The sequence below is a fragment of the Citrus sinensis genome, chromosome 6, assembly GCF_022201045.2.
Source record: "Citrus sinensis cultivar Valencia sweet orange chromosome 6, DVS_A1.0, whole genome shotgun sequence".
Taxonomy (NCBI): domain Eukaryota; kingdom Viridiplantae; phylum Streptophyta; class Magnoliopsida; order Sapindales; family Rutaceae; genus Citrus; species Citrus sinensis.
Window position 1 is genome coordinate 5,421,892 of NC_068561.1, and position 26,404 is coordinate 5,448,295.

The 26,404-nt window shown below is 35.5% G+C and overlaps 4 protein-coding genes across 19 annotated transcripts; 2 read left to right on the forward strand and 2 right to left on the reverse strand.

Moving 5' to 3' along the window:
* Positions 1-4,926: 4,926 nt before the first annotated feature.
* Positions 4,927-7,490, forward strand: LOC102622223 (uncharacterized). Of its 2 annotated transcripts, none has more exons than XM_052443697.1 (4): positions 4,927-5,162; positions 5,520-6,371; positions 6,456-6,785; positions 6,889-7,490. In XM_052443697.1, the coding sequence occupies exons 2-4, from the start codon at positions 6,326-6,328 to the stop codon at positions 6,912-6,914; spliced, it is 402 nt and encodes a 133-aa protein (XP_052299657.1). In that variant the 5' UTR covers positions 4,927-5,162; positions 5,520-6,325; the 3' UTR covers positions 6,915-7,490. The 2 variants fall into 2 exon arrangements, with proteins under 2 accessions (XP_052299657.1, XP_052299656.1); XM_052443696.1 differs by having other exon boundaries at positions 4,931-5,162; positions 6,456-6,796.
* A 683-nt stretch (positions 7,491-8,173) lies between these two features.
* On the reverse strand, positions 8,174-11,606 carry LOC102622519 (uncharacterized). Of its 4 annotated transcripts, none has more exons than XM_025092771.2 (3): positions 8,825-11,605; positions 8,616-8,700; positions 8,174-8,483 (listed from the first exon to the last, which is right to left on the reverse strand). In XM_025092771.2, the coding sequence occupies exons 1-3, from the start codon at positions 11,138-11,140 to the stop codon at positions 8,473-8,475; spliced, it is 2,412 nt and encodes an 803-aa protein (XP_024948539.1). In that variant the 5' UTR covers positions 11,141-11,605; the 3' UTR covers positions 8,174-8,472. The 4 variants fall into 4 exon arrangements, with proteins under 4 accessions (XP_024948539.1, XP_006491787.1, XP_024948537.1 ...); XM_006491724.4 differs by having other exon boundaries at positions 8,175-8,483; positions 8,816-11,604; XM_025092769.2 differs by lacking the exon at positions 8,174-8,483 and having other exon boundaries at positions 8,490-8,700; positions 8,825-11,606.
* A 4,074-nt stretch (positions 11,607-15,680) lies between these two features.
* On the forward strand, positions 15,681-17,198 carry LOC107178812 (protein FAR1-RELATED SEQUENCE 5-like). The gene has a single exon (XM_015534416.1). The coding sequence runs from the start codon at positions 15,681-15,683 to the stop codon at positions 17,196-17,198; it is 1,518 nt and encodes a 505-aa protein (XP_015389902.1).
* Positions 17,199-18,678: 1,480 nt separating this feature from the next.
* Positions 18,679-22,028, reverse strand: LOC102623029 (sodium/hydrogen exchanger 6-like). 12 transcript variants are annotated; one of them, XM_052443464.1, is made up of 9 exons: positions 21,723-22,028; positions 21,396-21,564; positions 21,238-21,289; positions 20,303-20,366; positions 19,979-19,998; positions 19,794-19,891; positions 19,461-19,489; positions 19,338-19,369; positions 18,679-19,185 (listed from the first exon to the last, which is right to left on the reverse strand). In XM_052443464.1, exons 1-9 carry the CDS (start codon positions 21,753-21,755, stop codon positions 19,182-19,184), a joined length of 501 nt encoding a protein of 166 aa, XP_052299424.1. In that variant the 5' UTR covers positions 21,756-22,028; the 3' UTR covers positions 18,679-19,181. The 12 variants fall into 12 exon arrangements, 5 of the variants coding, with proteins under 5 accessions (XP_052299424.1, XP_052299422.1, XP_052299423.1 ...); XM_052443462.1 differs by having other exon boundaries at positions 18,679-19,241; positions 21,723-22,027; XM_052443463.1 differs by having other exon boundaries at positions 18,679-19,241; positions 21,396-21,613; positions 21,723-22,024.
* Between the last annotated feature and the right edge of the window lie 4,376 nt (positions 22,029-26,404).

A 26,404-nucleotide genomic window follows, 5' to 3' on the forward strand; every position in this document is an offset into this window, starting at 1 on the left:
AGTCTCAGTGTAATATGTGTTTAGAACTTAGATTGATAAACAAATTTGAACAAATACAGTGGAAGAAGAATAAAGAGAAGATTAAAAAAAAAAAAGAGTAGAAATAAAGAAAAGGATGGTGAAACTTTAGGAGAATAAGGGAAATCAAGAGAAGAGGATCGAATTTTGATGGATTTTATTTAATTATGTAATTGAGGTTTTGTGTTGTTAGATGTTGTGCGTTAATTAATTTGTAATCTTGGAAAAATACTTTATCATGAATTGGGTTAATTGTAAGTGGCCAATACACTAATATATATTCTTCTAGCACTCATCTAAATGTAATATGTGTTTCAGGTGATGTTGGTGGCTCTTGGGAATTTACTATCAGTGTTCTTTTTACGAATTAATTGTTTTTCTAATGATGGGGTAGTGATTGAATATTGTAGAGAATTTATGAGCTACTCTTATTTGATTCACCATGTATTTTGATGATACTATTTGTTGGAAGTTTCAAGTAATTGAAATTTTTAGTATATGGTGATATTCGGTATTTGATAGTTTTTATGAATTTGAACGTAATTTTTATTTCAGTTAATTCAAATTTTAAAATGTGGCTTTTGTTATTTCTATTTCAAAATTCTGGAATTTAAATAATATTAATTAGTATTATTATAATTTCAAAATTAAAAATAATAATTTTGTTTTTTTAAACCTTAAATCTCATGACAGAGAACGTGAATCATTAATATATGAAAGATTTTGAAAAAGCCCACCAAATTCAATATAATTTAAATTACCTGCTAAAATTTCCAATTAATTCTCAAAAGCGTTGCAAAACGACGTCGTTTGGTTCGTAACATATGCGTGATAGATATACACTGTCATAGGAACATGTGATAGATAAAATGTTGTCATAGATATGTGAGAGGGGCTACAATGACAGATGAAAACTCTGTCATAAGAGGGGTCAGATGACATATATTCTCTGTCATGGTAGCTCATTTTTCTAGTAGTGATTCAAAATTTCAAAATATAACATATCAAAATCAATTGTTGAAATAAAATTACAATAACACATTTAAAGTTTCAAATTATGACACACCAAAATGAAAAATGTCTGCCGCCAATTTGTATTTCGTACTTTAACTTGAACAAAATACACATAATTGAAATACATAACAAATAAAGAACTGTTATTTAATAAAAAATTAATAAATATTTACCCTTACCATCCCTTCAAATGCTATCAAGCTTCATCAAATATATTCTTATCAGCTCCCAAAATCTTTGCAAAAGAAAAATGTCAATTTTAAAAAATAGAATTAATAATATAAAGTCAAATAATAATCAGCAAATACAATTAAAGTTAAGTTGTTTCATGTTACCTGCCTCAATATGTTCAATCTTACTTATTACTTCATCAAGGTTTGTCGGAGTTGAGAGCAACCAATTTTGTGTGCAAATCAGTGCCTCCACTGTCCTTGTAGATAGTGAGCACTGATGTGGATCTAGAATACGACCACTAGTGCCAAATGTTAACTCAGACGTCACTGTGGAGAAAGGCATGGCCAAAATATATCGAACAACATAAGAGAAAATTGGATATTTGGAAAAATTTATCTTCCACCAATCTAATATTTCAAAACTTTCATTTTTTAGATTCTCATATGATTTGGTCAAGTAAACATCCACTTTGTTTTGCACTCTATAGAAATATTGTCTTTTAAAATCTACATATAACCTGAATCCAACACCAGCTTAGCATCAACCTCAGTAATCAACCTATAACTCCTTTTCATCATACAAACTACTTAAATTATTCTGCACTTTAACAACTAACTAATTAACTTTAAATTCACCCAAAAATAATACAAAACAATATCTCAAAAAATATTTTTTATGCCAAGGATCAAGTAATATAGAAACAAACAAATAAGGGTTGACTGATTCATAATTTCCCTAATACGTATTGTAGGTGTCATATTCTAAAAGGCACCAAACCATGCCACATGTCCATCCTGTCAATTAAAAAAAGCTATTCCGGCGAAATAACACTCAAGTTATTCCAAGAAAATAACACCCAAGCTATTCTGGGGAGTGACACCTAAGGAAAAATTCCTCTAGAGTTCATAAATATCACAAGAAGGGGAAATTAGTTCCGTAATCCAATAGTCCAAGGAATCACACCTAAAAGTCAAAACAACATGGAAATATGAATGTGCAGAATAATTCCCTACGATTAAATTCACCTCCACGTGTACATAAATGATGGGTGAAACATGTCATTAGGTTGAGGGTTCAAAGCAAAACCCTAAATCGACATCACTCGTCATCTATAAGTAGAGACTCATCTATAAGAGAAAGAGGTCTGTGGCCTTCAAAAAGCAATGTTCATTTTAGAGAGAGAAAACTCATTTTCTCCTCCATTCTCATCTCTTTAACCTTGATCAAATACTACTTGGGCATCAAAGTGCCTTTTTCAGGTAGTCAACCTACCGGAATCGAGGCCAACAATTATGACAAGTTCCCCACAAGCTATAAATATGTATGAAGGTAAAAATCTAGCACCTTTACTTATCATACTTCTTTTCATATTCTCAACCATTATCTTTAAAAATAAATCCTTACTATCCCTCCAAGCTTGCAATTGTTTATGAACCAAACATAATTGGTGTGAAAAAAGTATTGGATGTCACATATAAAGAACTAGAAAGTGTCAAAGTGGCATCATAAAAAATCTTTAAAAATATAGTGAATAACGAGCATATTCCTAATCAATTGAAGAAGGACAAACATGCAAAAACCCAGAGAAAGCTGAGAGTGTGTAAGGAGCAAGAGTTGAAATGTGAAGTTTCTGAAACCAAACAAGGTCGTGATTCTTCTCTAGGGCCATTACACCAGTCGAAAAGTAGTGATCATGAAGTCATTGACGATGGGAACTGGGAGAGGCCTAAGGGTAGTGATCTCGAAGGCTGCGATACTGAAATTGTTCAGCCGGAAGTAGTGATTGTGAAGTGGCTCGTTGGACTCGGTGAAGAAGATGGCTTGCTCTCATGGGAATCGACCGCCATGACATCCTTTAAATCGACGTCGACAATTTAATGAGTCGGTAATAGGTGCTGCACTACTGGTAGTGCGTGTGGTGGTGGGGAAGCTTAGGGTTTTTTGTTTACCAATTATTGGTGACTTGGCGTTATGTGATTAGTAATTTATTTAGCTTAAGATTTTTATTTTGTTTTAGAGTTTTTACAATTTATATTTCTATATTTAATTTTTTTATTTCATATTATTATTTGATAATGGCTAAGACAAATTATAATGCTAATTTCATTATGTAATTCGACATTTATAATATTTTTTAATTAAATAAATATTTTTCTTTTTTTTTTGCAGATTTACAAAAGTAAATCCATATATGATCCATTGACTGTGGATTTTTAAATTTTCAGTCTAATCCAATCTATCAATCCACAAATCAGATTTTTACGGACTAAATTGATTGAGCGGATCAGATTGGATTCGGAACACCCCTAATAAATGTTTGGAAATATTAACAATAATTAGTGGTCATTAAATTGGTCGTCATCATTAAGTTGACATACACAATTAATTAGTATTTAGAAAAGGTCAAAATAATATTATTTTACCTTCTTATATTGTGTATGGTGTATGAGATTATTGAATGTAAGAGAATTTTGGGTGGAAATTCCAAATATCGAAAATCATAATAATAACTAAAAAAAATAACACCATGTCCACTAGAAGCTAAATGACAGAAGAAAATTTCAAATGGTTCACCTCAGTGTGCATATTGTTGCCTCCATATCACCTCAAGACTTTGTCCTCGCTCTCTTAATTAATTAATTAGCCATTACAATTTCTATATGCATATATTTATACATAAATATTTAGGTCTTGGTTGTCATGGGATGAGTATTTTGTGCAATAAACCCATATAGTACTTAGGCAACTTTTACCTAGAAGTTACTAAGTAAACCTTGAACTTCTTGGCTAGCTAAGTTAAGATGTTATGGAAAAGATAGAAAGAAGAGAGAGCAATATAGCAAAGCCAAGCTAGTACACCTTGGCTCAATTTAACCTCTTTGGCTAAAAAATCGAGTGGCCCGCGATAAGACACTCTTAACTTTTTAATATGAATATACTCTTAAGTTATTTGTCTTTATAGTTAATAGAACAATGACTCTATTAGACTATATGGTTTGATAGTAAATTGAAACTGACTATATTAAACCTTCAAAAAACATAATTAAAAACGCTTGCGCCTGAGAAGGACTTGTTGGATCCTTAATCCAACATTGTTATATCTTTATATGTGAATAATTATGTGTTGCGAATTAAATATAAAGTAAAGCCCAATTAAAAGTGATCTATTAAGGTTTTTGAAAATTTGGGCTTTAATGCATCCGACAAGTATGGGGTCTTTAATGCGTAGAAACTTAAAAGATAATTTATATTTCTATGATGGGCTGAAATAGGAATACCTAATAAAAATAGAAAAGTTATCCATATAAGGGGTAATGGTTCCCAAATCACACGTAACATTCTATTTTTTTTTTATATTCCATCATTAAAAATAGTGTGATGAGAAACTTAAAGGACTCTCTAGTAAAATGTGTTAATCAGGAAGGCCAACCATAAAATTTAGAGGGTAATTTATCATCTTGGATTCAGGTATGCTCCCGCATATTCAATTATTGATTCTTGATGACACAACATGAATGTTCTTGGGTTTTAGCTGAGGCAATCCCTAAGTTACGTTTAACGTAACATACGATCAGCACATTTGAAACCGTCAGATGTCTTGCACTTCGATCGAACGGATAAAGAGAGACTGACCTCGCATGGCAACCGGCTGAATTGGTTAATTGAAGAAATGGGCTACCGGATTAAACGGTTTTAATGCTTTTTTTGCAAATCCAGGCGATTGATTGCTTGCTCTGCTGCCATTGAATTACAGAAGGGCAGGAAAGCCAAAGAAGAGGAGAAGAGTGAGGGGGGGATACAATTACAAGGGTAGAAAGTGGGAGAATTGTCGATAGCAGGCCACGAGACCTGCATAATTTGCCCCTCTCTCGATTTATCATTCGATAAATCGAGAACGCCATTCTCGAGCTATCTCTCAAAATTTCCTCTTTATCTCCCACGCCCACATGGATCAGGTTGTTAGTTCTCCTTCTCGTTTCTTTTTATTTTTTTAATTTTCGAATTAATTTTGTTTGGTTGATAGATTATTTTATACAAGTAGTAGCTCTTGAACGCTTTCGATTACTTGTTGTCAGATTGATTAATAAGTAGTTTTAAAATATTATTAGGTTGAAGATAGTCAGTCAATGGAAGTTCACTTAGCTACGTTCTTAAAATTTGCATTTGAGTAATTATACATGGAATTTTTCTTTTCAACAATTGTTCAATTTTTTTCCTTTTATTTTATTTTTAATTTGCTGGGACTGCCTTCTTAATTATTATTGATAAATAAAACAACGAGCCACTGAACTCATCGATCCCATTTGTTGCAGAAATCTGATGTTTATGTTGGTGTCGATATCAACTATGTGCAATCAAAGAAAAATGTATCTTTTACGGAGTGATGTTAAAAGTGGGAGAAGAAACGAGGCATGGATTAGTTATAATTCTAGTACTCATAATCTGAGTGTTGCTTTCAGTGGCTTGAGAAATAATTCAGTAGTGATGCAAGGCCTTGATTATCAGGTTGATTTAAGGCAACACTTACCTGAGTTTGTCACTTTTGGTTTCTCAATGGCGACTGGAGTAGATTTCGCGATATTTAGCATTTACTCGTGGGAGTTTAATTCAAGTTTAGAAATGGATGATGAGACTACTAATCCTGTCTTTAATCCAAAAAGTAGAAGGAAAAACATAACAGCTCTGGTTATGGGATTGTGTCTTGGCGGAGGGTTTTTGGTTGGTGGGGTGGTTTTGATCATTTGGCTTGCTGGCATTGGGAGGAAGAGAAAAGATGGTGATGAAGAAGACAATCAAGGATTCAGCGAGTACATTGATGATTAATTTGAAAGAGGAGCAACACCGAAGAGGTTTCCGTATAAAGAATTGGCTCTAGCGACAAATGATTTCAATGATGATCAGAAATTAGGACATGGAGGTTTTGGTGGTGTTTATAAAGGGTTTTTTTAGGGAAACCAACTCGTAAATCGCTGTTAAAAGAGTGTCACTAGGGTCAAAACAGGGGATAAAGGAATATGCATCTGAGGTGAAGATTATTAGCAGGTTAAGGCACAAGAATTTGGTGCAACTACTGGGTTGGTGTCATGAGAAAAATGAACTCTTGCTTGTTTATGAAGTCATGGCTAATGGCAGCTGTAGATGGAAAATGGCACATGTCTTATCAGGTGAGTGTATCTCATTTTATCAGCTTATTCAATATTTCCTTTCATTGCTTCCTATGGTTAATTGCTGCTGCCAATTTGCATCAGATGGAGAAGAACAGGGGTTTCACAGAGGCATACAGGAACCAGTTCACATCCTTGCATACTATAGTAGCTATGGGCCATCAAAGTATGAAGAACTGGAAAATTTATTGGGTAACATAAGGGATGGCCGTTTCCTACGTGCTAAAGACATGATCTTGAAACTAAATAAACTGAAGTTACCTCTTAAGTGGGAGAACGTGGCAAAGATTGCTGGCAAAGGAGTTGCTCCTGGAAGACTGCATGTGGCTCGTGCTATGGTTGAAGCAGGCCATGTGGAGAATCTGAAACATGCATTTGCAGATATCTCTATGATGGGGGACATGCATACTCCACGTAATGAACCAGTGGGTGCTGTTGAAAAATGTATAGAATATAGTTAATGCATATTTCGAATAGATGAAACTGACTATAAAGTTTCTGTTTGCTGTGGTTGTAGGGGAAGTCAACCTCTGGCAGAGGTAGCAGTTGAATTGATACATAGAACGAGTGGGTTGGCAGTACTTGCTCATCCATGGGCATTGAAGAATCCTGCTGCCATCATTAGAAAGTTGAAAGATGTGGGCCTTCATAGGTTAGAGGTTTACAGAAGTGATGGAAAACTAGTAGGTGTGATATTTACATTGCAAGATGGTTCCCATTACGAATCCAAGAAAGAAATAGAGAGTATTGTGTTGGAAATTCTTTGTTCAATTATTTACTTGATGCGTGAATCTGAATTCGAATCTCAGTTTCTTCTCTAATTGGAAGAAACTGAGTTGAAGCATGGGAAGGCGGTTGTGCGTCGTAAAGGGCTATTTCGGGATATCAGGAATTCCACTTATGGTGGAGAAGCCACTGGCAGCAACCCAGGAATCAGTAAAAGCAGGAGATTAAAAAATTAGATGCACAGCAGAACTCAATTTTTGTAGTTAATAATTGAATCGATGAATCTTGTAGTGTTGTTGTGACTCAATTTTCGTAGTTGATATTTGTATATAACAATGATATAATAATTAGAACAAAAAAAACTATCAGATAATTGTTTCAGCTGATTGCTCACGAACTTTGTCCAACTATTATGGCCACCTACTAAACGCAATCAACAAAATCTATCTTGTTTGTTGTCGAATTTTTAACCATTACGTTTACGTATATAATCCTCTGAATCCCGATCAATTTTGCAGAAAATGACAATCCTCTTGTTACAAATTAATTATGAGGATAAATTCCAATTTTCGTTTCTTGGAAGTTTAGGCAAGCCTCTCCGGACAAGAAAACTTAAAAAAACCGGACTTAATATTCAAAGTATCAGTTTTCACTCCGCCCATCATATCCAAATGATCAATGATCTAACTCTGAGACTACTGGGGATGGAAAAGTGAGCTGATTTCGGCGAGCGAAAAGGCAGATCCACTATTATTGACCCACGCGTATATGCTACTGAGGTGGGATTTTGTTGAGTGATCTTTAATTAATTTTGTCATGAAATAATTGTAGATTAATAACACTGATATAATAATTAGAACAAAAAAACTATCAGATAATTGTTTCAGTTGGTGGCTCACACATCACAGACACAATCTTGCAGAAGGTTAGACGCAAATGCATATAGAAAGACCCACACTGATGGGGCTTATTGTGAATTTCCAAACGCTGCAAGAGGAACCAATGTAATAATTGATGACCACTGTAGATTAATAACACTGAATACACAGACGACATTCTTCTGTGCAACCATAACCACTAAAATTCAGGATCAAAAGGAAGCAACAAATATATGCGTTTAGGGCTGCAAAATTCAAACAATATTCATAAACAAGTTGCTGGCTTTGAAGATATAAATCCAAGGTTACAACACGATCATCATTGTTTCTACATAAAAAACTACCATCACTATAGTCACAAAAAGTTGCCCAGAGTCACGTATGATTATGTATATATTACAAACCATAATATCAGCGGTAAGGACCAAAAAATTGCAGTCCTCTGGACTTCCTCCTCCAAGTCAACAAAAAACCATCACTGCTCAGTTTATCATATATCAAAAGGATCCTGCTTCATAATAATGATTGCATAATTATAGATTTGTTATTACTTAAAGAGTAAGAGTATGAACGACAAACAAACTATAACATGAATTAAATTGAATATACTGCTGTGTAGTGTAAGTTAGAAACAACTTACTGCTATAGTCCTCTGAGCTACCGTGAATATTCGAGCAGCAATACACGCTTGTGGGAGCAGAAACTTCTCCTTCTTCAAGCAAATCCTGCAGACATGGAGCAAGTATTTCATTACAATGTAGTACTACACCGAAATTTAACCTGATGTTACTAGAGATATTCAGATAATCCACATGGCTGAATTAAGTAAAGAGACATTACCACACTAACTTGTTTTACTTTTGAACAACATAACTCGCTGTTTTTGGCCTTATGTATGGTCAGATCGGGAGTGTTGGCATTTTGCGGTGGCAATATTGATTCAAACTTGGAACTTGGCCAACATTTCTCCTCAGGAAGCAGTTGCATCATTACGGCATATGTTGACAAATATCTATCTTTTGTTAGCAATGGATCAACGAAGTCGTCGACCTCTCTCCCAACATTCAAGATGCATTTTGATGCGTGAGCACAAGGGATTCCACTAAGCTGCCAGCTGCCACAGTCACAACATTGCTTTTTAATATCAACGCTAACTCGACTAATGCCATTCTCTAAAACATGCATGACTTGGCCCTCAGTTGCTTCCACATTCATCTCTCTTGCAGCCTCGATTGCGTTGTTTACCTTTTCACGAACAACTGGTGGAAGCTTCCCTTTCCATGGCAACCACGCTGCATACCTCCTCTCGAACAAATCTCTTGTCTTCCTCACGATCGCTTCCATTCTTCGCGTGATGCTTTGTGCAAAGTATTCATGCATCCAGAAAAAAAACTTTTTCCCCATTTTGTTCGTAACATGGGTACATTTTGCCCAAGCAGGCATGCAATGCAAAGCCCACCTTTCCCATTTAGATTCCATCAGCCATTCATAACACCTCTCATCTAATACCTTTATTTCATCCAAGTGTCTGTAGAATTCTGTTGCATTAGTGCTGCGACAAGCCCCCCAAAACAACTGCCACAGTATATTGCTTGGGAATTTTGCCTTCATCCGCTCATAAACAGTCTGAGCACAAATTCTTATCTCCGCCCTACACATTAAGGCTTCTAAAGCATCCTCAACACCGTTCTCACCATCTGAAATAAAGCAAAAACCTTCCCCATTATCCACCCGCAACATTTCACCTAGCTTGAGTAAGAAATTATACCAAGTGGAGTTTGATTCCTCTTCAACTTCGTAAACGGCAACAGGCCATATTCCATCATTGGCATCGATTCCTACGGCAGTCAACATAACCCCACCGAATTCACCCCCAAGACGCCATCCATCAAGCGCAATAAAATGCCTACAGCGAAAGGCAAAACCCCAAACAGTTTCACGCAAACAAAGAAAGAATCCTTTGAACCTTGGTTGCTGTGAATCAGTGCACCATTCGGTTTCGACATGGACTTTGTGCGAGCTGTCCATGTCCTCAATTACAGTAGCCAGCTGGCCAAGACATGTGTATGAATCAGCATGGTCAGCGCCTAGAATTTCCCGGCCCATTTTTTGCGCTTCCAGCAGTTTAGTCTTCGGACAATCAAACCCATATACGCGACGGATTTCATCACCCACTCTCTTTAAAGTAACCTCAGAATCTCCATTCCACTCGTGTAGGAAAGTATACGCTATCCACCTCGAACTCCCTATTTTGTTTCCTCCCTTCGGCAGGCAGTTATGGATGGGATTAATGTTCGTCACTTCAAACATAGGACCTCGGCCAATCTTTCTTCCCTCTATATGCCAGTCACATGTAATGTCTGAGCATTCAGCGGACACACATTGCTCATTGTTGGTAATGCGGCATAGGTTGAAACCATCCCTTACTGCTACAGCCTTAACTGCGTGGCGAAACACGAGTCCATTATCAAAATTTTTCCCCAAATGCAAATTAATTTTGCTGTCATCTCGTGGTGAAAATGTTAAACTCCTCCCGTGCAACAGGTCAGGAGTTTCGTCGAAGTTGTCCTCCACTTGAACCCACTCATATTCTGAATCATAACCTTCCATTTCATCGTCGTTGTCGCTTATATGCGGCAAAGGGTCGTCTTCACTTTCTGAATCTTCAACTGCAAACGGATTCTGAACCACGCTTTTGCTAGGGATGCCTACAGACTTAATTGCATCTTCGAGTCTGTGTATTGCTTTTCCCAACTCCTTGTAAATGGCATCATCTGAATCAGAATCAGATTCTGAGTATAAGTCTCTCCAAACCTCATCATCAGAAATTTTCACTGCCGAACCACCTTTATCTTTGCCTCTGCATTTATTTGATTCATTATCATGGAGACCCCCTGCAGCCTTCCCCCTTTTCTCTGCCAATTTTTCTTCTACCGTTGCTAGGTGGCGAGTACAGCTTTGGACCAAGTCTTCTCCATACTGCAAAGACTGAAACAATGATCTAAACACCTTTCTCTTCCCTTTCCTTTTACTAATTGTCGGATTTCCCCCGCCATCCGTCTCGTCAGTTGCGAATCTCCGTTTCCCAATCTGACCCAGTTCCTTTTCTGTCCCACCTTCTTTGGTTGAAGAATGTTTATCACACATGGCAGAGTTTTCCATCATTACACATGTAAGTATATCAACTGAATATCATTACACTTTGCAACAGGCGAGCTTTGCTTTACGATACAGTCAACCACACATTGATCATCAAGACTGTCTCCAGTTTTGCTATCTACTTTTTTTTTCCTGCCAAACATTTTCCGCGAACACCAGCCCCCATCCGTATTTATACAATCGCTTTGACTTTGTATCACAGGATAGCCTTTGTGGCGCGAAAAGGAAGCAGTTACAAAATCCATCGGCATGGCACGAAATTTTCTTACATCGTAATCTGATTTAACTTTCTCTTTGCCACCCCATTCGGCAACTCCTCTGACATATGATTATTGGATAGAAACGACGGAGCTTGGCCGCTTGCTTGACCAAATTGCTTTTGCTATGTGCTGTGGATTTCTGTTAGGGATTGCCTTAGTAATTTAGTTTATTTTTCCTGTTTTTCCAAAGATTAAGTGGTAGCCAATTGCGTTAATTTGCATATGGAATCGCCCAAGTTACGGCTATTGCTTTCTGAAAATAATATATTCACCTTTACCTTTATTTTTTTTATTTAAATTACGATCCTATCATAATTTAAATAAGGAATAAAATCAATAACATAGACAATTACGATTGTATGACACCACAGTTAATATTCACTACTATACATGTATTTTCAATATAGTTTATTTATTTCAGCTGCAATCGATACTTCAATTATCCTGCTATTCAATCACGTTGTTAGATGGCCTGGGACAAAATCCTTGCCTTTAAATCATTTTCTTGGTTAATGAATCTAAGCCTTATAATGTTATAGTTGCCATGTGTCATTATCATTTTAAAAGGGGTTGGAAAAATGAGGTTACGAGAGGAGCAACATTAATATAAGAGACATACGAGAGTTGCATAAATCTAATGTTATTTTCTCTTATACTGAAATATTGGCTATTTATCTTTAACAATGCTCCTAATTAAAATTCTCTATTTTATGATATGTGCCAATTTTTGTCCAATGAATCTGATCTCTGCCTAATGTTTTCATCAGCATGAAATATTATGTGTACAAGTGGCCATAATTTTACACTTGTCTAAAAAACTGATAATAACTGTTATAAATTATGGTGTAAATATATATGTAGATGACATTAAACTTTGACGCCATACTACTAGTCAAACCTATGCATTTGAAAATAAGAAGAACACGAAGTGCATAGGAACCAAGGAAATCTTATAAAGTACAACTTAGGTGTTATTGAAAGAAATGTTTAAATCAGATACATACATAAACATTGAAACTATTAGCCTCTTGAAAGTAAATTTTGAAGTATACATCGATTAATATGTTTACTTCACACCGTTCTTTTGATGGGACAATATCTTAGAAGGAAACTTCCAACTCATGATACTTTATATTATCTCATTTTTTATTTACACATAATATTAATTACTATAATTTTGGTTAATGAACAACTATAATAAATTAAATAATTTTTACTTATAATATATGATCTAGTTAGAAAGGTGGCCTCACTTCCACGAACTGTTGATATAAATAATTTTGGTTACTTATATATTGGTTTAATTTATCAATAAATTAAACAACGTAATAATTTATTGCATTATTGGATTGTAATAAAAATACTACTCGGTACTACTTTATATGTCGTGTTTGGGAGAACGTCAAAGTGTGGAATTAGACTAATTGTTTGGATAACATTTGAGTGTACTCTCATGTTTGGCAAACACACTTAGATTAGATTAAGTGGACTAAATTCAAATGTAGTTAATACATTTGAATGGATTAGTTATCCTCATTTTTTCATAGTTTAAGGGGGATTAGACTAACAATCTTTGTCTTATTATTATTTATTTGTATTTCTTTATTTATGTATTGTTATTATTTATCTATTTAGTTTTATTCATGGTTCCATTAACATTAAGTAATTTATTTTTTTATTGTACGTATGACATCTTCTTTCATTTAGTTATTTGTATTAACATTTAATGTTAAATACTTTATTCATATTATATTATATAATTAAAACATTATTTATTAAGTAACATCCCTTTTATCATTTGAATATTATGTAATTTTGATACATAATGAATTTAAATTTTAATGATTTAAATTATAATTTATTTAATAATCTAATCGAATCCAGATCATATAGTCAATCCAATTAAATCTTCCGTGCCAAACGTAGCCTGACATTATAAATCTTAACGAATAATGGAACACCTATTAATTACATGATTTCGTATCATATTTTAAAATATTTGTTAAAAATTCACGTGTAATGCTTAGAATATTTTATGTTTTTTATTTGATTATTATATTATGGTTACACAATAACTGGTATACTAAATTTTTCTCAGTTATTACTTATTAAATTATAATTTTTATTTATGACTATATAGATTCATGAATCTAATCTAATCTTACGTGCTAAACATAACCCTTGTATTGTCAACCATCTCCATAGCTCATTATTTGATTCACAAAATTGCGTACGCTTCAAATGTTTTCAAGCCTCCCACCGATGTCTTGCACATACCTTCAACATAGCTTGTTATTTATGAAATTCCGCATTCACAGTAGAAGTATAAAAATTTGATTTAAATTTATTGGGTTATGTTGAGAAATTGCATATTATTATTAAGTTGTTACGCATATCACCACACTCACATATATGGTCGTTCCTCTCAATTCTTAAGCATCGCGAAATTATAATTACTTCTACAGAATGTCAACAATAAGCTAGAAAATGTTATGCAATTCCGCCATTCACCTACCACTTACACATGAATTTGAATAAGCGGGAATTTTGCACAGACCCACAGTTAATGTCCGAATGAATTTTCCTTACGTACAATAAGAATTAAAATAAAAATGAAACAATATAATTGAGCAATTTCTTCCTGATAAAGCAAAGCTGCACGCGTGCAATATATTGAACCATTTAATGCTGGGCTGGTTCTACGTTACGTGTAAAGTACGCCACACGCAACAACAGTTGCTTGTGCAAATAATTGCCACAACCCCATACCCCTGTATGGGATGTGACGTGAGGAAGTGAGGTTTTCAAAGGCAGTGGCGTTGTAGGTCCCCCCTTTTGATGGGACAATAACCTCTTGGTTGTTGTTGTCACGATTTTCTAGAAATTTAACCATGTTTAATGTGTTCTCGATAAAGAAGAAATTAAAATTAAAGTTTGTTAATGTGTAATTGCAAAATAGCCCAGGGATAGTTTAGAAACATTGTTTGCGTTCTTGATTTTGTTAACAAATTTTAGTCGGTCCATTTGATATATTTCCATATGTTTTTCTGTATTATGTATTTTATCTTTCATTATTCTATGAGGTCAAATTAGTTTATCGGTACAGTGATTTAGGCATTACTCTATGGAAATGACTTTTTTTGGTTCAGTGAAAAATGCAATAAAACAAAAAGTCCCATCCAATAGGGAGACAACTATTGCTGTAAATAGTCAACTGATTTGAAGTCTCCGTTTTGAAACTGACCCAAAGATACGCTACCCTTTGACCCACTCCAGAGTCCAAAATATGTTCAGTGCTCCCAACCACGCCTTGTACTTTCAATTTTACCAAACACATCTCACTTTCCACTCCACCTGCCACTAATTTCACTTTCACCTTTACCAACCCACCGTTCTTAGTTCAAAAGTTAAAAAACATAAACCGAAATGAGGAGAGAAAACTTGTTTTTTCACCAGTTGAGCTTTCAGCAACAACTCCAACTAAAAGAAACGAACAAGCCCAGGTTAGTTTACTTCTGTTCATCTTTCCAGTCGTACTCATAATAAGTTTTGGTGATTCCAACAAGCACTACTCGGTACTTAAGAATCGTTTTTATCAATTTTTTTTACTTACTTTATATGTCGTATATCTGCAACACTTGAAACCCTTAACCCTAGTGCTGTCATCGGGGGGTATTGAAACACATGTTCAGATGGATGATGTGAATGGATCCGTTCTAGTATTTGTTAAGTTCGACGGGGACGAACACTATATTGGTAGAGTGTATTTGGAGCTATGGACTTGGTACGGTCTGGTTGCCAATACTCTGGGTAGGCGTGCTTTACCGAATGAAACAAGTACTAATCCGCAGTCGGGCATCATACAACAGGAAGCTACATATGAAATGTTGGAGAATCGTTTTGCTGTAGGAAGTGAATTTGCCAATGAAGATGAGGCAGAGAGTTTGTATTTCTTGTATGCCAAGTTGAAGGGTTTTGGAGTAAGGAAAGATGCAAAGCGCATTGATGGGAATGGCAAAGTGAAGGGTCGGAGATGGGTTTGCAGCAGGGAAGGGTTCAAGCCTTGTAAGTATTTGGAGAACACCAACAGGAAAAGGGCAGCAAGGCCCCTAACTAGAACTGGATGCAGGGCAGGACTACGGATTCTGTTTGATGAAAAAAAAGGTGCCTGGATCTCAACAATCTTGACAGCATATCACAATCATAACTTGACCCTGCCGCATCATGTTCATTACATTCGGGCACACAGGAAGGTTTCTTAGGTGGATTTGGCAACTGCTTCTGTAATGCACCGTGTGGGCATAAGGCCTTCTCAGATTCATGAGTACATGGTCCAATGTTCTGGTGGATATAGCGAGGTCGGCTACATGAGAAGGGATGTAGAAAATGTGGTTGCAAGTCAGAAGCGAAAACAACTACAGGATTTTGATTCTGAGTCGTGCATAGCATATCTGAATGGGAAGAAAAGTTCTGACCCTTCTTTCTATTTCGAGTACACAATTGACGACGAACATAGATTGGGTGATATTTTTTGGTGTGATGGTGGTTGTAGGGCAGATTATGCAATATTTGGAGATGTTATTGCATTCGACACAACTTACCGGACAAATGCTTACCTCAAACCCTTAGTTGTTATTGTAGGCATTAACCACCACTATAAAACAACAATCTTTGGGTTTGCTTTGCTGACGGCAGAAACTGAACAGGCCTATACGTGGTTGTTGGTGACATTTTTGCATGCTATGGAGGGTAAACATCCAAAGGCAGTCTTGACTGACGGAGACAAAGCAATGCGCAAAGCAATTTCAACAACACTTCCACAATCAATCCATAGGCTGTGCTGTTGGCACCTTGAGAGGAATGCACAATCAAATGTCGGGAGAACAGAATTTACGGCTGACTTTAAGGATTGCATGCTCTACACAAAGGACCATCAAGATTTTCAAGATAAATGGGATGCGATGGTGCGTAAACATCAAGTTGAAAGTAATGAATGGGTGAAGAAAATGTATGTTGACAGAAATTTATGGGCAGAACCTTATTTCAAATGGCAGTTCTTGGGGGGGATGCGAAGCACACAGAGATGCGAGGGATTTAATGCTTTCTTGAACTATTATGTGAATAGGAAACTTCGATTAATCGAATTTGTGGATCAAATTGACAGGTTAATGAGCAAACAGCGAGAGATGGAGGGAAAAGATGATTTTGACAGCTCATATGGGTCACCGGTATTGTGCACCCACCTAAGACAATATGAGCAGCAAGCTGGGGAAATTTACACGAAGTCCATGTTTGAGAAAGTCCGTACGGAACTGAATAAGGAGGGATTGCTTTTTATCAAAGGATATGTGGATGACATAAGCACCCGGACTTACAGCATCGGGGAGTTCCGAAAGGCAAACAAAGAGTGGAAGGTTGTATTCCATCACCAAACCAAGCTTGCTGCATGTCAGTGCCAACTTCTAGAGAGGCTGGGCATACCTTGTTCACATTCATATACGGTTTTAAAGGCTGAGGATGTTCAATCAATTCCAGAATGTATGCAACTGATGCGGTGGCTTAAAACTGCAAAGATAAACAACCCTCCGCAAAATGATGACCAAGCAGAGAAGGTGTACATGAGCAAACTGGTGCGTATAGGTTTAGTCAATGCAGCATGCAAGAGCTTGCAGTATCTTGCTGGCAACAGCCTCAAAGCATACAAAGAAGCGATGAAAGGAATCCACAGCCTGACATTGCGGCTCCAATCTATGTCCTTGACAACAACTGAACAAGATTTTGAGAGAAATCCCGATGTAATTTGAGACCCTATGCTTGTATTAACAAAAGGGGCACCGAAACAGCCGAAAAAGGCCCAAAAAAAACAAAGAAAATGCAGTCGATGTAACAAGCTTGGTCATACGGTTAGAACTTGCACGAGGAATCCATCACCCATCCCAACAAACATATATGGCAGGAATGATTGTAGTGACCACATGTCGGACAATGGCATAGAAGAATCACCCCATAATACCTCCACTCGGACCAACAGAAATATCGATGGAAGCTCAGAATCTAGGATGTAACCTGTAATTACCTGGCTTTTCATGTGGTATTATAAGATATATACTCTTGTAAATGTTATTTCATTTTGTGAAATTGTTGTGGCATACATATTAGTTATGGTGGAAACATAACTTAAATTTCGTAGTTGCTACTTAATCAGATATCTACCAAAACGTGCTATTTTTTATTAATATGCTAATATTTTTCAGTGGTATAGTTGATTACTTTTGGCTTCTGTCTTTGCAATTTTTTATCTTTTTAAACATTCTACTGCTGTCCATATTTTATAAATCTGGTCTGCATATATCCTTATTGTAATGTTCCATCATGCCGGTGCTAAACATATCTGACTCAGATGGCTATTTGTTCCATTTTCTTTGTCATATATATTGAAGACTATTCTAACCGATTAATCCATTAATAACTTCATTGTTCATGCAGAACTATATGTAATTTGTTTGATCAACCATTATCTACTTCCTAGTTTACTGGTGACAAAGTTTGGGAAATGACATGTAAAAGTTTTTGTGGTCTTGTTCTGGAAACTATGGATTAAAATGGGTTTATGACTGATTTTTCTGGATATGTGAGTATGAAATTAAGTTCTGAAAATTTCCACGTTGTTTTCACTCATGATTACTTGTGTGAGTCAGCCAAAGTTTGCCATTTGCTACTGAGGCTGAAATTTAAACAGATCTGAAAATGTGCTCTTCATCTTAAGAAGCACATGTCTATTTTCATTTCGAATAAACTCAAATTTTGAATGGTTTATTCGAAATACGCAAAATCTTTTACTTAAAAGTTTGAACAATTACAATAAATTGTTCCTTTGCTTTTGTAGCTGCATTAACCATTACAGTTGATGTTGAAATTCTGCTTTCTTATTAAAATTTCAAGTTTTGCAGACCTTCCTGCGTGGAGTAAGATGGCTGGATGCCTTGCATTTTGCTGATATTTTTTTTGAACTATTCTTCATATCAAAGCTGTTATTAGGTCGTTGAGCATGTATTCCTGGGGATTTTTTGGCACTACTACCTTGTAACCTCTTCAAAAAGATGACAATATTGCAGATTTTAATTTGTTACTATAAAGGTTGCTGGTTGCAGATTGGAATTTTGTATGGAAACCGTCAGTTAATTTCTTAAGTGTTGCTTTTGTACAAGTGTATAATGTAAATTTCAAATGCCATTATTATTTCATTCTTGTGCAAACATTAATTCTGGCTTTGCAACACTTATGTGCCTGAAAAGAGTACGTCTATTACCTTTAATTGAATCAAGGTTTGATACACCAAAAAATTGTGCAACTACTACAAGGAATACTTCACATTGGCATAATTAAAAAATAAAAATAGCATTGCTAACTTAAGTAGCCATTTAAGTACGATAAATAAATGGAAGAATCAGACCGTTTTTTGTCTACACAAGTATTCTACATGTCCTGAAAATTAAGCAAGAACAATTCCCAATTGCACTTTTTACGTGCTCCAACAGCCGGATTTTCATCTCGTCGGCTGCAACCCTCGATACTCGCAATTTGTCTGCTCTTCTCAGTTCTAGCTGCAATTTTTCCCTTTTCTACCAGCTCTAAGAGACTTTCTTTTTCTTGGGAGTACATAGCCTGCTGTGCAAGTTCCTTCTCTTTGACAGATCTGGAACTTTTCTGCATCTTCATTTCAACAGTTTGTAACTTACTGCTATCTATCCTCCAGGATTTCTTAGTCCAATCCTCAATTTCCCTCACTATCTACTTACGAGAAATATGGAAAAAGAACAAAGAGACAGCACTCTAAGTTCTGGAGACTGAACAGAGAATCACAGCAAAATGTTTTAATCAAGATCTTCTTATGCACGATGGATTTTTGGCCTTAGAATAAATAATACATATGCAGTACTCACTTGTCAATATCCAATCCGGCATACTTGAAAAGGTTTAGGGAATTAAGGTTTCACAAAACATTGTAATAGATAAAAGTCAGTACAACAAATTTAATCAATAAAGCCCCAACAAAAAAAGGATAACAAAGCAGAAATAAATCCAACTCCAACACCTGCAAAACAATACTGCATTATTACAAATGACATGAAAAAAGGGATTAATATAGCAATACTGCATTATTGATATAGGATCTATATATATGGCTCCTAAGCAGGAATAAGCCCTAGCTCTCACTCTACCACAACTGTTTGTCTTACACGACAATAACTAACCAGAGCATGAAAAAAGGCCAGAACAGGATAAATAAGCAAAATACACAGTGAATATAAAGCAGAACACCCAAAACTATAGATGATATAAATTATAACGGAAAGTATAATTTTTGGCAAAACTGCAAGATAGATTGAAAAAACTACCTGCAGACATTGAGCCAACAAAGGTCTCAAGAAACCTGACAATCACCAGAAAAAAATTTTGCCCAGATGAAGCATGACTTCTCACTAAGGACATTGTCCTGCATATCAAGAACAGCTTACTTCAATCCCAAATCCTAACCCACATAATGATCTAACTGGTTATGACAAATGCAAATTTTACATACCGGTACAAGGATATCGCCATCTACCATTTGTGAAACATACAAAAAGATCAATTCTCACACATTAAATGTTTATCCGGATAAAACAGAAATTTCACTCGCAAGAAAATTGGGCATCATAGCTATCAACAAAGACTTACTGCATCGTTCAAAACAGATTCCCCAAAAACCAATGCATCAGATGGGAACTAACTACAAACACCATATAAGCACACCAACCATTAAGAAAAAAAAATCAAATACAGATAATGAAAACCAAAGCAGATGAAACCTCGAATTTAAGCAACATGCAAATCCAGCCAACTTAAAAATCACTTTCTCCTAACCTTTCTTATCACGATATACAGCTTCTGCACCAAGTCCAGTTACAGAAGGATCCAGCTCTTGAAACCTACAAAATTAAATATGTATTTAAGTCACACAATCAAGTTGGATAGCGTCACCAAATAAGGCAAATATCCTATTTGCTTTTTCTAGCAAAATTTCTTAGAATAAGATATCATATTATTTAGAACAAGATCAAACAAAATAGGAAGTGGATATGCACAATCAAATTAATAGAAGGCAACTACTATGTAATTTAGTAACCAGTTCTCCCTTCTCCTTTTATCTTATCCCAGATAAATCTAGAAACAACACTGAGGAAGAGTTTTGAATTACATAATAATAAATAGAATTCAAAGTTACAAATTCTTGAAATTGTAAACCATTGATAATTTTGAATTTCACATATCAACCACTTCAAATGTTTTCAGTACAATAAAAATATAAAGAAAACAAATGAAAAGAAAAATAAAAGTATATATATTTGTTTCCAGTATATAAGACATAAAACTCTCAAATCTTTATCTAAACTAAATAGAAAATGCAGGTTATTGGTAAGCCCAATCAACATGGAAATACCACCCATCTTAAAAAGATCGTCTACATACCCTTCCTAATCTGAGGTGGGCAATCATACAGTTAGCTTCTTAGTCAGCATGTAAAACAAACTTTTAACAATTAAAGCGAGCCCAAAAAGAAAATGAAGAGCACAATAGAAAGAGGACACTAACTGGTATACTCGTGACCATTGAAGCTAAAACGGTTCCAAAAATAGCAAATGTCACAATGGCTCCAAAGTTAAAAATAAAAGCTTTCTGCCAGGAAAACAAAATCATGACGAGACAGGTTGCACCTGAGCAACTAGAGTTTTAGGATCACATCATAGAAGCAAAAATGGAAAATCCAGTGACATTAATTCATTAAAAGAAAATGAATACCTAATATTTGTTTCAGTATTAGAGATATTAGCCAGTGCACCAACAATTAAACCTGAAAAATATACGATGCAAGGATAATTATTCAGCCAGCAATTAAAGTAAAATTAGCCAGAAAAAGAAAAAAGAAAAGAAAGGAATAAAAGTAATTAAAATAATACCTATGAGAAGAGAAGCGTTGGCTTCCAGAAGATAATAGAATTTGTGACGACGAAGGACGTGGCCGAGGACGAAAGAGAGTACAAGCATCGTGATCTGGAGGATTATGCCAACGCCAGTGACTTGCTGCTCCTTTGCGGGACTTCCACGAGGATCGTTCGCCGGAGATATCTGCAATGCCTCTCCGGTCATTATACCCCGATGTCCCAACTTTTGAGCCCTAAAATTCAATTTTAATTGTTGTTGTTTTCTCCTTCACAATGAGCCCTATAATTTACCAATACCTATCGCTTGACTATTTATGTATCGAAAAACATATAATTAATAACCTTAACAATCATGAAGGCCAATTCCTGATTCATCCATTCAATTTGTAACTCTCAAGTAACCAAAGAACATCAGCGTTACAACCAACCGAAAAGGGAGAAAGAAAATAGTTTCTGAAAATAAATAGAAAATTTAACCAAGCATCAGTCACGTTTCTTCTCTTGTGAGCCGTAACGACTTCGGTGGTGGAGGATTGAATTTTGACGACGATTGGATTAAGTTGGAAGGGATGGGAATTTGAAGGTGAAAACGACGCCGTTACGCCAGTCAAGACCGGCTGTAGAAGGGAGTATCTCGCATTGCTTGTTTTTGGTAACCGGTTTCAACCGCTTAAACCAGTTTAATTTTATCACTTATGTATCCACTTGGCAAACGTTTATTCACCAACTAGTCTTTTCACTGATTGTATCTTACAATAAACGTAACTTAGAGGGATCCTTTAGCTGATGGTCTTTACTAAATGATTATTTTCTCACAAGTAGTATCAGAGCCTTTTAATGATGAATAATTGAGAAAAATTTATGGTTTTCTTCATGATTATAAAATACTAAAAATTTAAAATTTTGAGTTTAGAAAATTCGGATTTATGTCGATGGCAGCAACTGTTGAGTGTTAGAAAATGTATATTTATAAAGGAGAAAATCATCATTTTACACTTCAAGTTTTATTAACACCCTTACTTTTATGTATTTAAGCTTCTTGTGATTTAATTATGTGTGCTTTATTTTAATTAAGTATTTTATGTATTTTAGGGGCATCATGGTCATTTTACAATGAACGAGAAATCAGACGGAAAAATGTCACTGTTCACATGTACGGTACTATTCACATATACGGTATTGTCTACGTTACTGCTCACGACACTGTTCACATAGACGGATCGATGACGTGGCATTGACCGATGATGTGGCATTGACTGATGAGGTGTCACGATTCCATTGGAGAGAATTCTTATGCACTGTTGATCGGTGACATGGCAGCATGTTAGTGGACCAAAAATTACGTGTACGGTACATGCATATGCACAGAATTATTTTCAACCAAACCGCGTCACTGTTCAAACTGGTTGATTGTTCAAACTGCGTGGTCAAACCGTGCGGTCAAACCGCATACTGTTAACTGATTATGTGGCGCAATCCTGAGCGTCCAAACTGTTTTTAATCCGATGGCCATCATTTACTCAATGTATCTATAAAAAGGGGAGCTCTCCCCCCTAATTTGATATCTCTGAATCCATTTTTGGGCTCTATTTTCTGTAATTCCTTCTCCATCTTGTATTTTCTACGTATTTTAATAAATTTTCATTTTGCCACTAGTTCAATTATGAGTAGCTAATTTTCTTTCAAACTTGGGTTGAAGGTGAAGTCTCAACATGTGCTATGGGCTTTATTTGGTAAATTTATTTTCTCTTCCCTTCTAATTTTTGTGGATGTTTTGACTTTTCGTCGATAAATAATAATAATCTTGTCTAGATACCACCCTGGTTTCACCGGCTCCATAGTACAAGGTTACTATTATTTGGCACGATAAGCGCTTAGCACCATATTGATTAGAGTATAATTCATGAGGTATAGATTCTCCCCTCATGATTTAATTGGCACTAATACGGAATATTTAGCTCATCATGCATGTTGATGCGGCTCCAGATACCCAAGTGCTCCAATTATAATAATTTCCAATTTGATTTAATTCCGTCATTTCAATTTAAATTCTAAGATAGTCTAAATCACTTTCACCACAAATCCAACCACCCTCATAGAAAATTAATTCTACATATAATTAAAATTCACCTCCTCATGGGATCGACACTCGTCATCATTGATCTATTCTACAATAGATTCGTGCACTTGCGAGTTTAATAAAATTTGCACAACAAGTTTTTGGCGCCGTTGCTAGGGAGGTAAGTTATTTTAATTCGTAGAATTAATTTTTGTGAATAATTTCTTTTATTTGTTTTCTTATTAAAAAAAAGGAAAAAAATGAATCTGCATTTAGAGGAAAGAAAATTTCTTTTCTTTCTCTATTCTTTACAATTCTGTAATTTAATTTATTTTTAGTTAATTTATTTCACGTATTTTTTTAGTGTGTTTTTATAGAAAGGTTTTAACAGCGTGATAAGGTTAGTACCGTAATTTCTCCTTCTGGTTTATTTTTATTAATTTTGTTCTCAATTTTTTTTATTCATTGAATGCATGGTCGAAGGTTATTATTACCTAGTCTTGAGCCTATAGACCTTAAACTTGAGAAAACACTTCGCACACACAAACACATTGTAATTAAAGATAAAAGTGAAATGGATTTGCACCAACAACAAGCACCACAGGAGAGGCCATTTAAGCACTACTTTAGTCCCTTAGCTAATTTGAGCACATCATGCATAAGATACCTAAATGTAGCTGCTAGGAGTTTTGAGTTAAAACCTAGTGTACTAAATTGTCTCCCAACATTTTATGGCCTAGAAAATGAGGACCCATACAATCATTTGAATGATTTTCAAACTGTTTGTTAAACATTTAAATATGAGAATTTTTCAGATGATGATGTTAAATTTAGACTATTCCCATTTTCTTTAAAGGATAGAGCTCATTCATGGCTCAATACATTGCCTACTAATAGCATTACATCATGGGAACAAATGGTTACAAAATTTTTGAATAAATATTTCACAGTGCATAAAACCAATGCTATTCGCAGGGAAATTTTAGAGTTTACCCAGAGAGAAGACAAGTAGTTTTTCGAAACATGGGAGCGATTCAATGGGCTACTCTTAAAGTGTCCACATCATGGGTACGAGAAATGGCTCCAATGCCAATACTTTTTGGAGGGATTATTGCTGAATGTGCAAGAATGACTAATGGCAACAAGTGGGGGAGAACTAATGTCAAAAAATACATCAAAGATTTGGGAATTCTTCCAGCGACAAGCAGATAATTTCCAACAACGGAGTCGATCACTCAGGAATATTAAAAGCATTAAAGGAGTGAATGAGGTTCATATTGGCGAGTCAACTTTGAGAATAAAAGAAGTCAAGGAGATGGTTGATGGTCTCTCTCGACAAATAGCATCGTTATCGACTGCTAAATCAACAGAACCACATGACCATGACTCATACTCAGATCAAGCCAATGCCATAGGTGTAATGAGAAAACCATCAAATTACAATCCATACTCCAACACATATAACCCTGGATGGAGAGACCACCCCAATTTTTCATGGTCTCAAGGATTCCAACAGAATGGACCAGCAGCTCCAGCTCCACCAATGCAACCAATTCCTCAAGCCTCTCAGCCACCATTTAGACCATACAATCAGAACCAGAACTACTCTCAACCCAAACCATGGGAGGATGCATTCCAGAATTTCAGGAATGTTACTCACTCCACGATTGAGTAACAGAACCGCACCATTGATGAACTACGAAATGAGATGAGAGCAGGCTTCAATTCACAAGCCTAATCAATTTCAAGCCTCGAGAAAATGGTGGGACAACTTACTTCTTCAGTTCATACCTTGGCAATGACTGTTGAGAAAGGCAAGTTTCCAAGTCAACCAGTGCCTAATTCTAAAGGAGTATATAAAATAAGTACCAGTTCACTACAGCAGCATGGAGAGGTCAAAGTAGTCATGACCTTGCGAAAAGGAAAAGAAGTCGACAACAAAGTGGAGATGCCGGTGACAAAAGAAAATCAAATTGTACATGTGAATGTTGAGGACTCACCATCGGAAGAGAAAGAAAAAACCAACCCACCAGAATATGTTCCCAAAGCTCCATTTCCTCAGAGGTTAGCTAAAGGAAAGAAGGAAAAATCCACAGGTGAGATTCTTGAAATCTTCGAACAGGTAAGTGTTAACATCTTTTTACTTGATGTTATAAAATAAGTTTCATCTTATGCCAAGTTTCTTAAAGACCTTTGTACTAAAAAGAGAAATATTCACGCTCAAAAGAAGGCATTTTTAATAGAACACATTAGTTCTATACTCCAACACAAAATTCCTCTAAAATGCAAACACCTAGGCTCCCCTACCATCTCATGTAGTATAAGAAACCACACAATTGAGAATGCTTTATTGAATTTAGGAGCTAGTGTAAATCTGTTGCCTTATTCAGTATTTGTGAAACTTGGACTGGGCGAATTACACCCAACTCCAGTGGTGTTATAGTTTGCAAATCGGTCCACAAAAATACCTCGTGGTATTGTGGAGGACGTGCTTATCCAGGTAGAGAAGTAAGATCTTTCCTTGGGCATGCTAGTTTTTATAGACGTTTCATTAAAGATTTTAGCAAAGTTTCTAGACCCTTATGCAATCTACTTGCTAAGAATGTACATTTTTATCTTTGATGATTCATGTCTTGTGGCATTTGAAAAATTAAAGTAGTTGTTGACATCATCACCCATCATTTAGCCCCAAAACTGGAGCTTACCATTCAAGCTCATGTGTGATGCATCAGATTATGCAGTATGAGCAGTATTAAGACAAAGAATTGATCGAATTCCTTATGTTATTTACTATGCTAGTATGACATTGAATGATGCACAATTGAATTATTCAACTACTAAAAAAGAAATGCTAGCAGTGATATTTGCATTGGAAAAATTTCGATCTTATCTCATTGGTTGTAAAATAATTGTATTCACAGATCATACTGCTCTTAAATATCTTCTCATAAAGAAAGATGAAAAA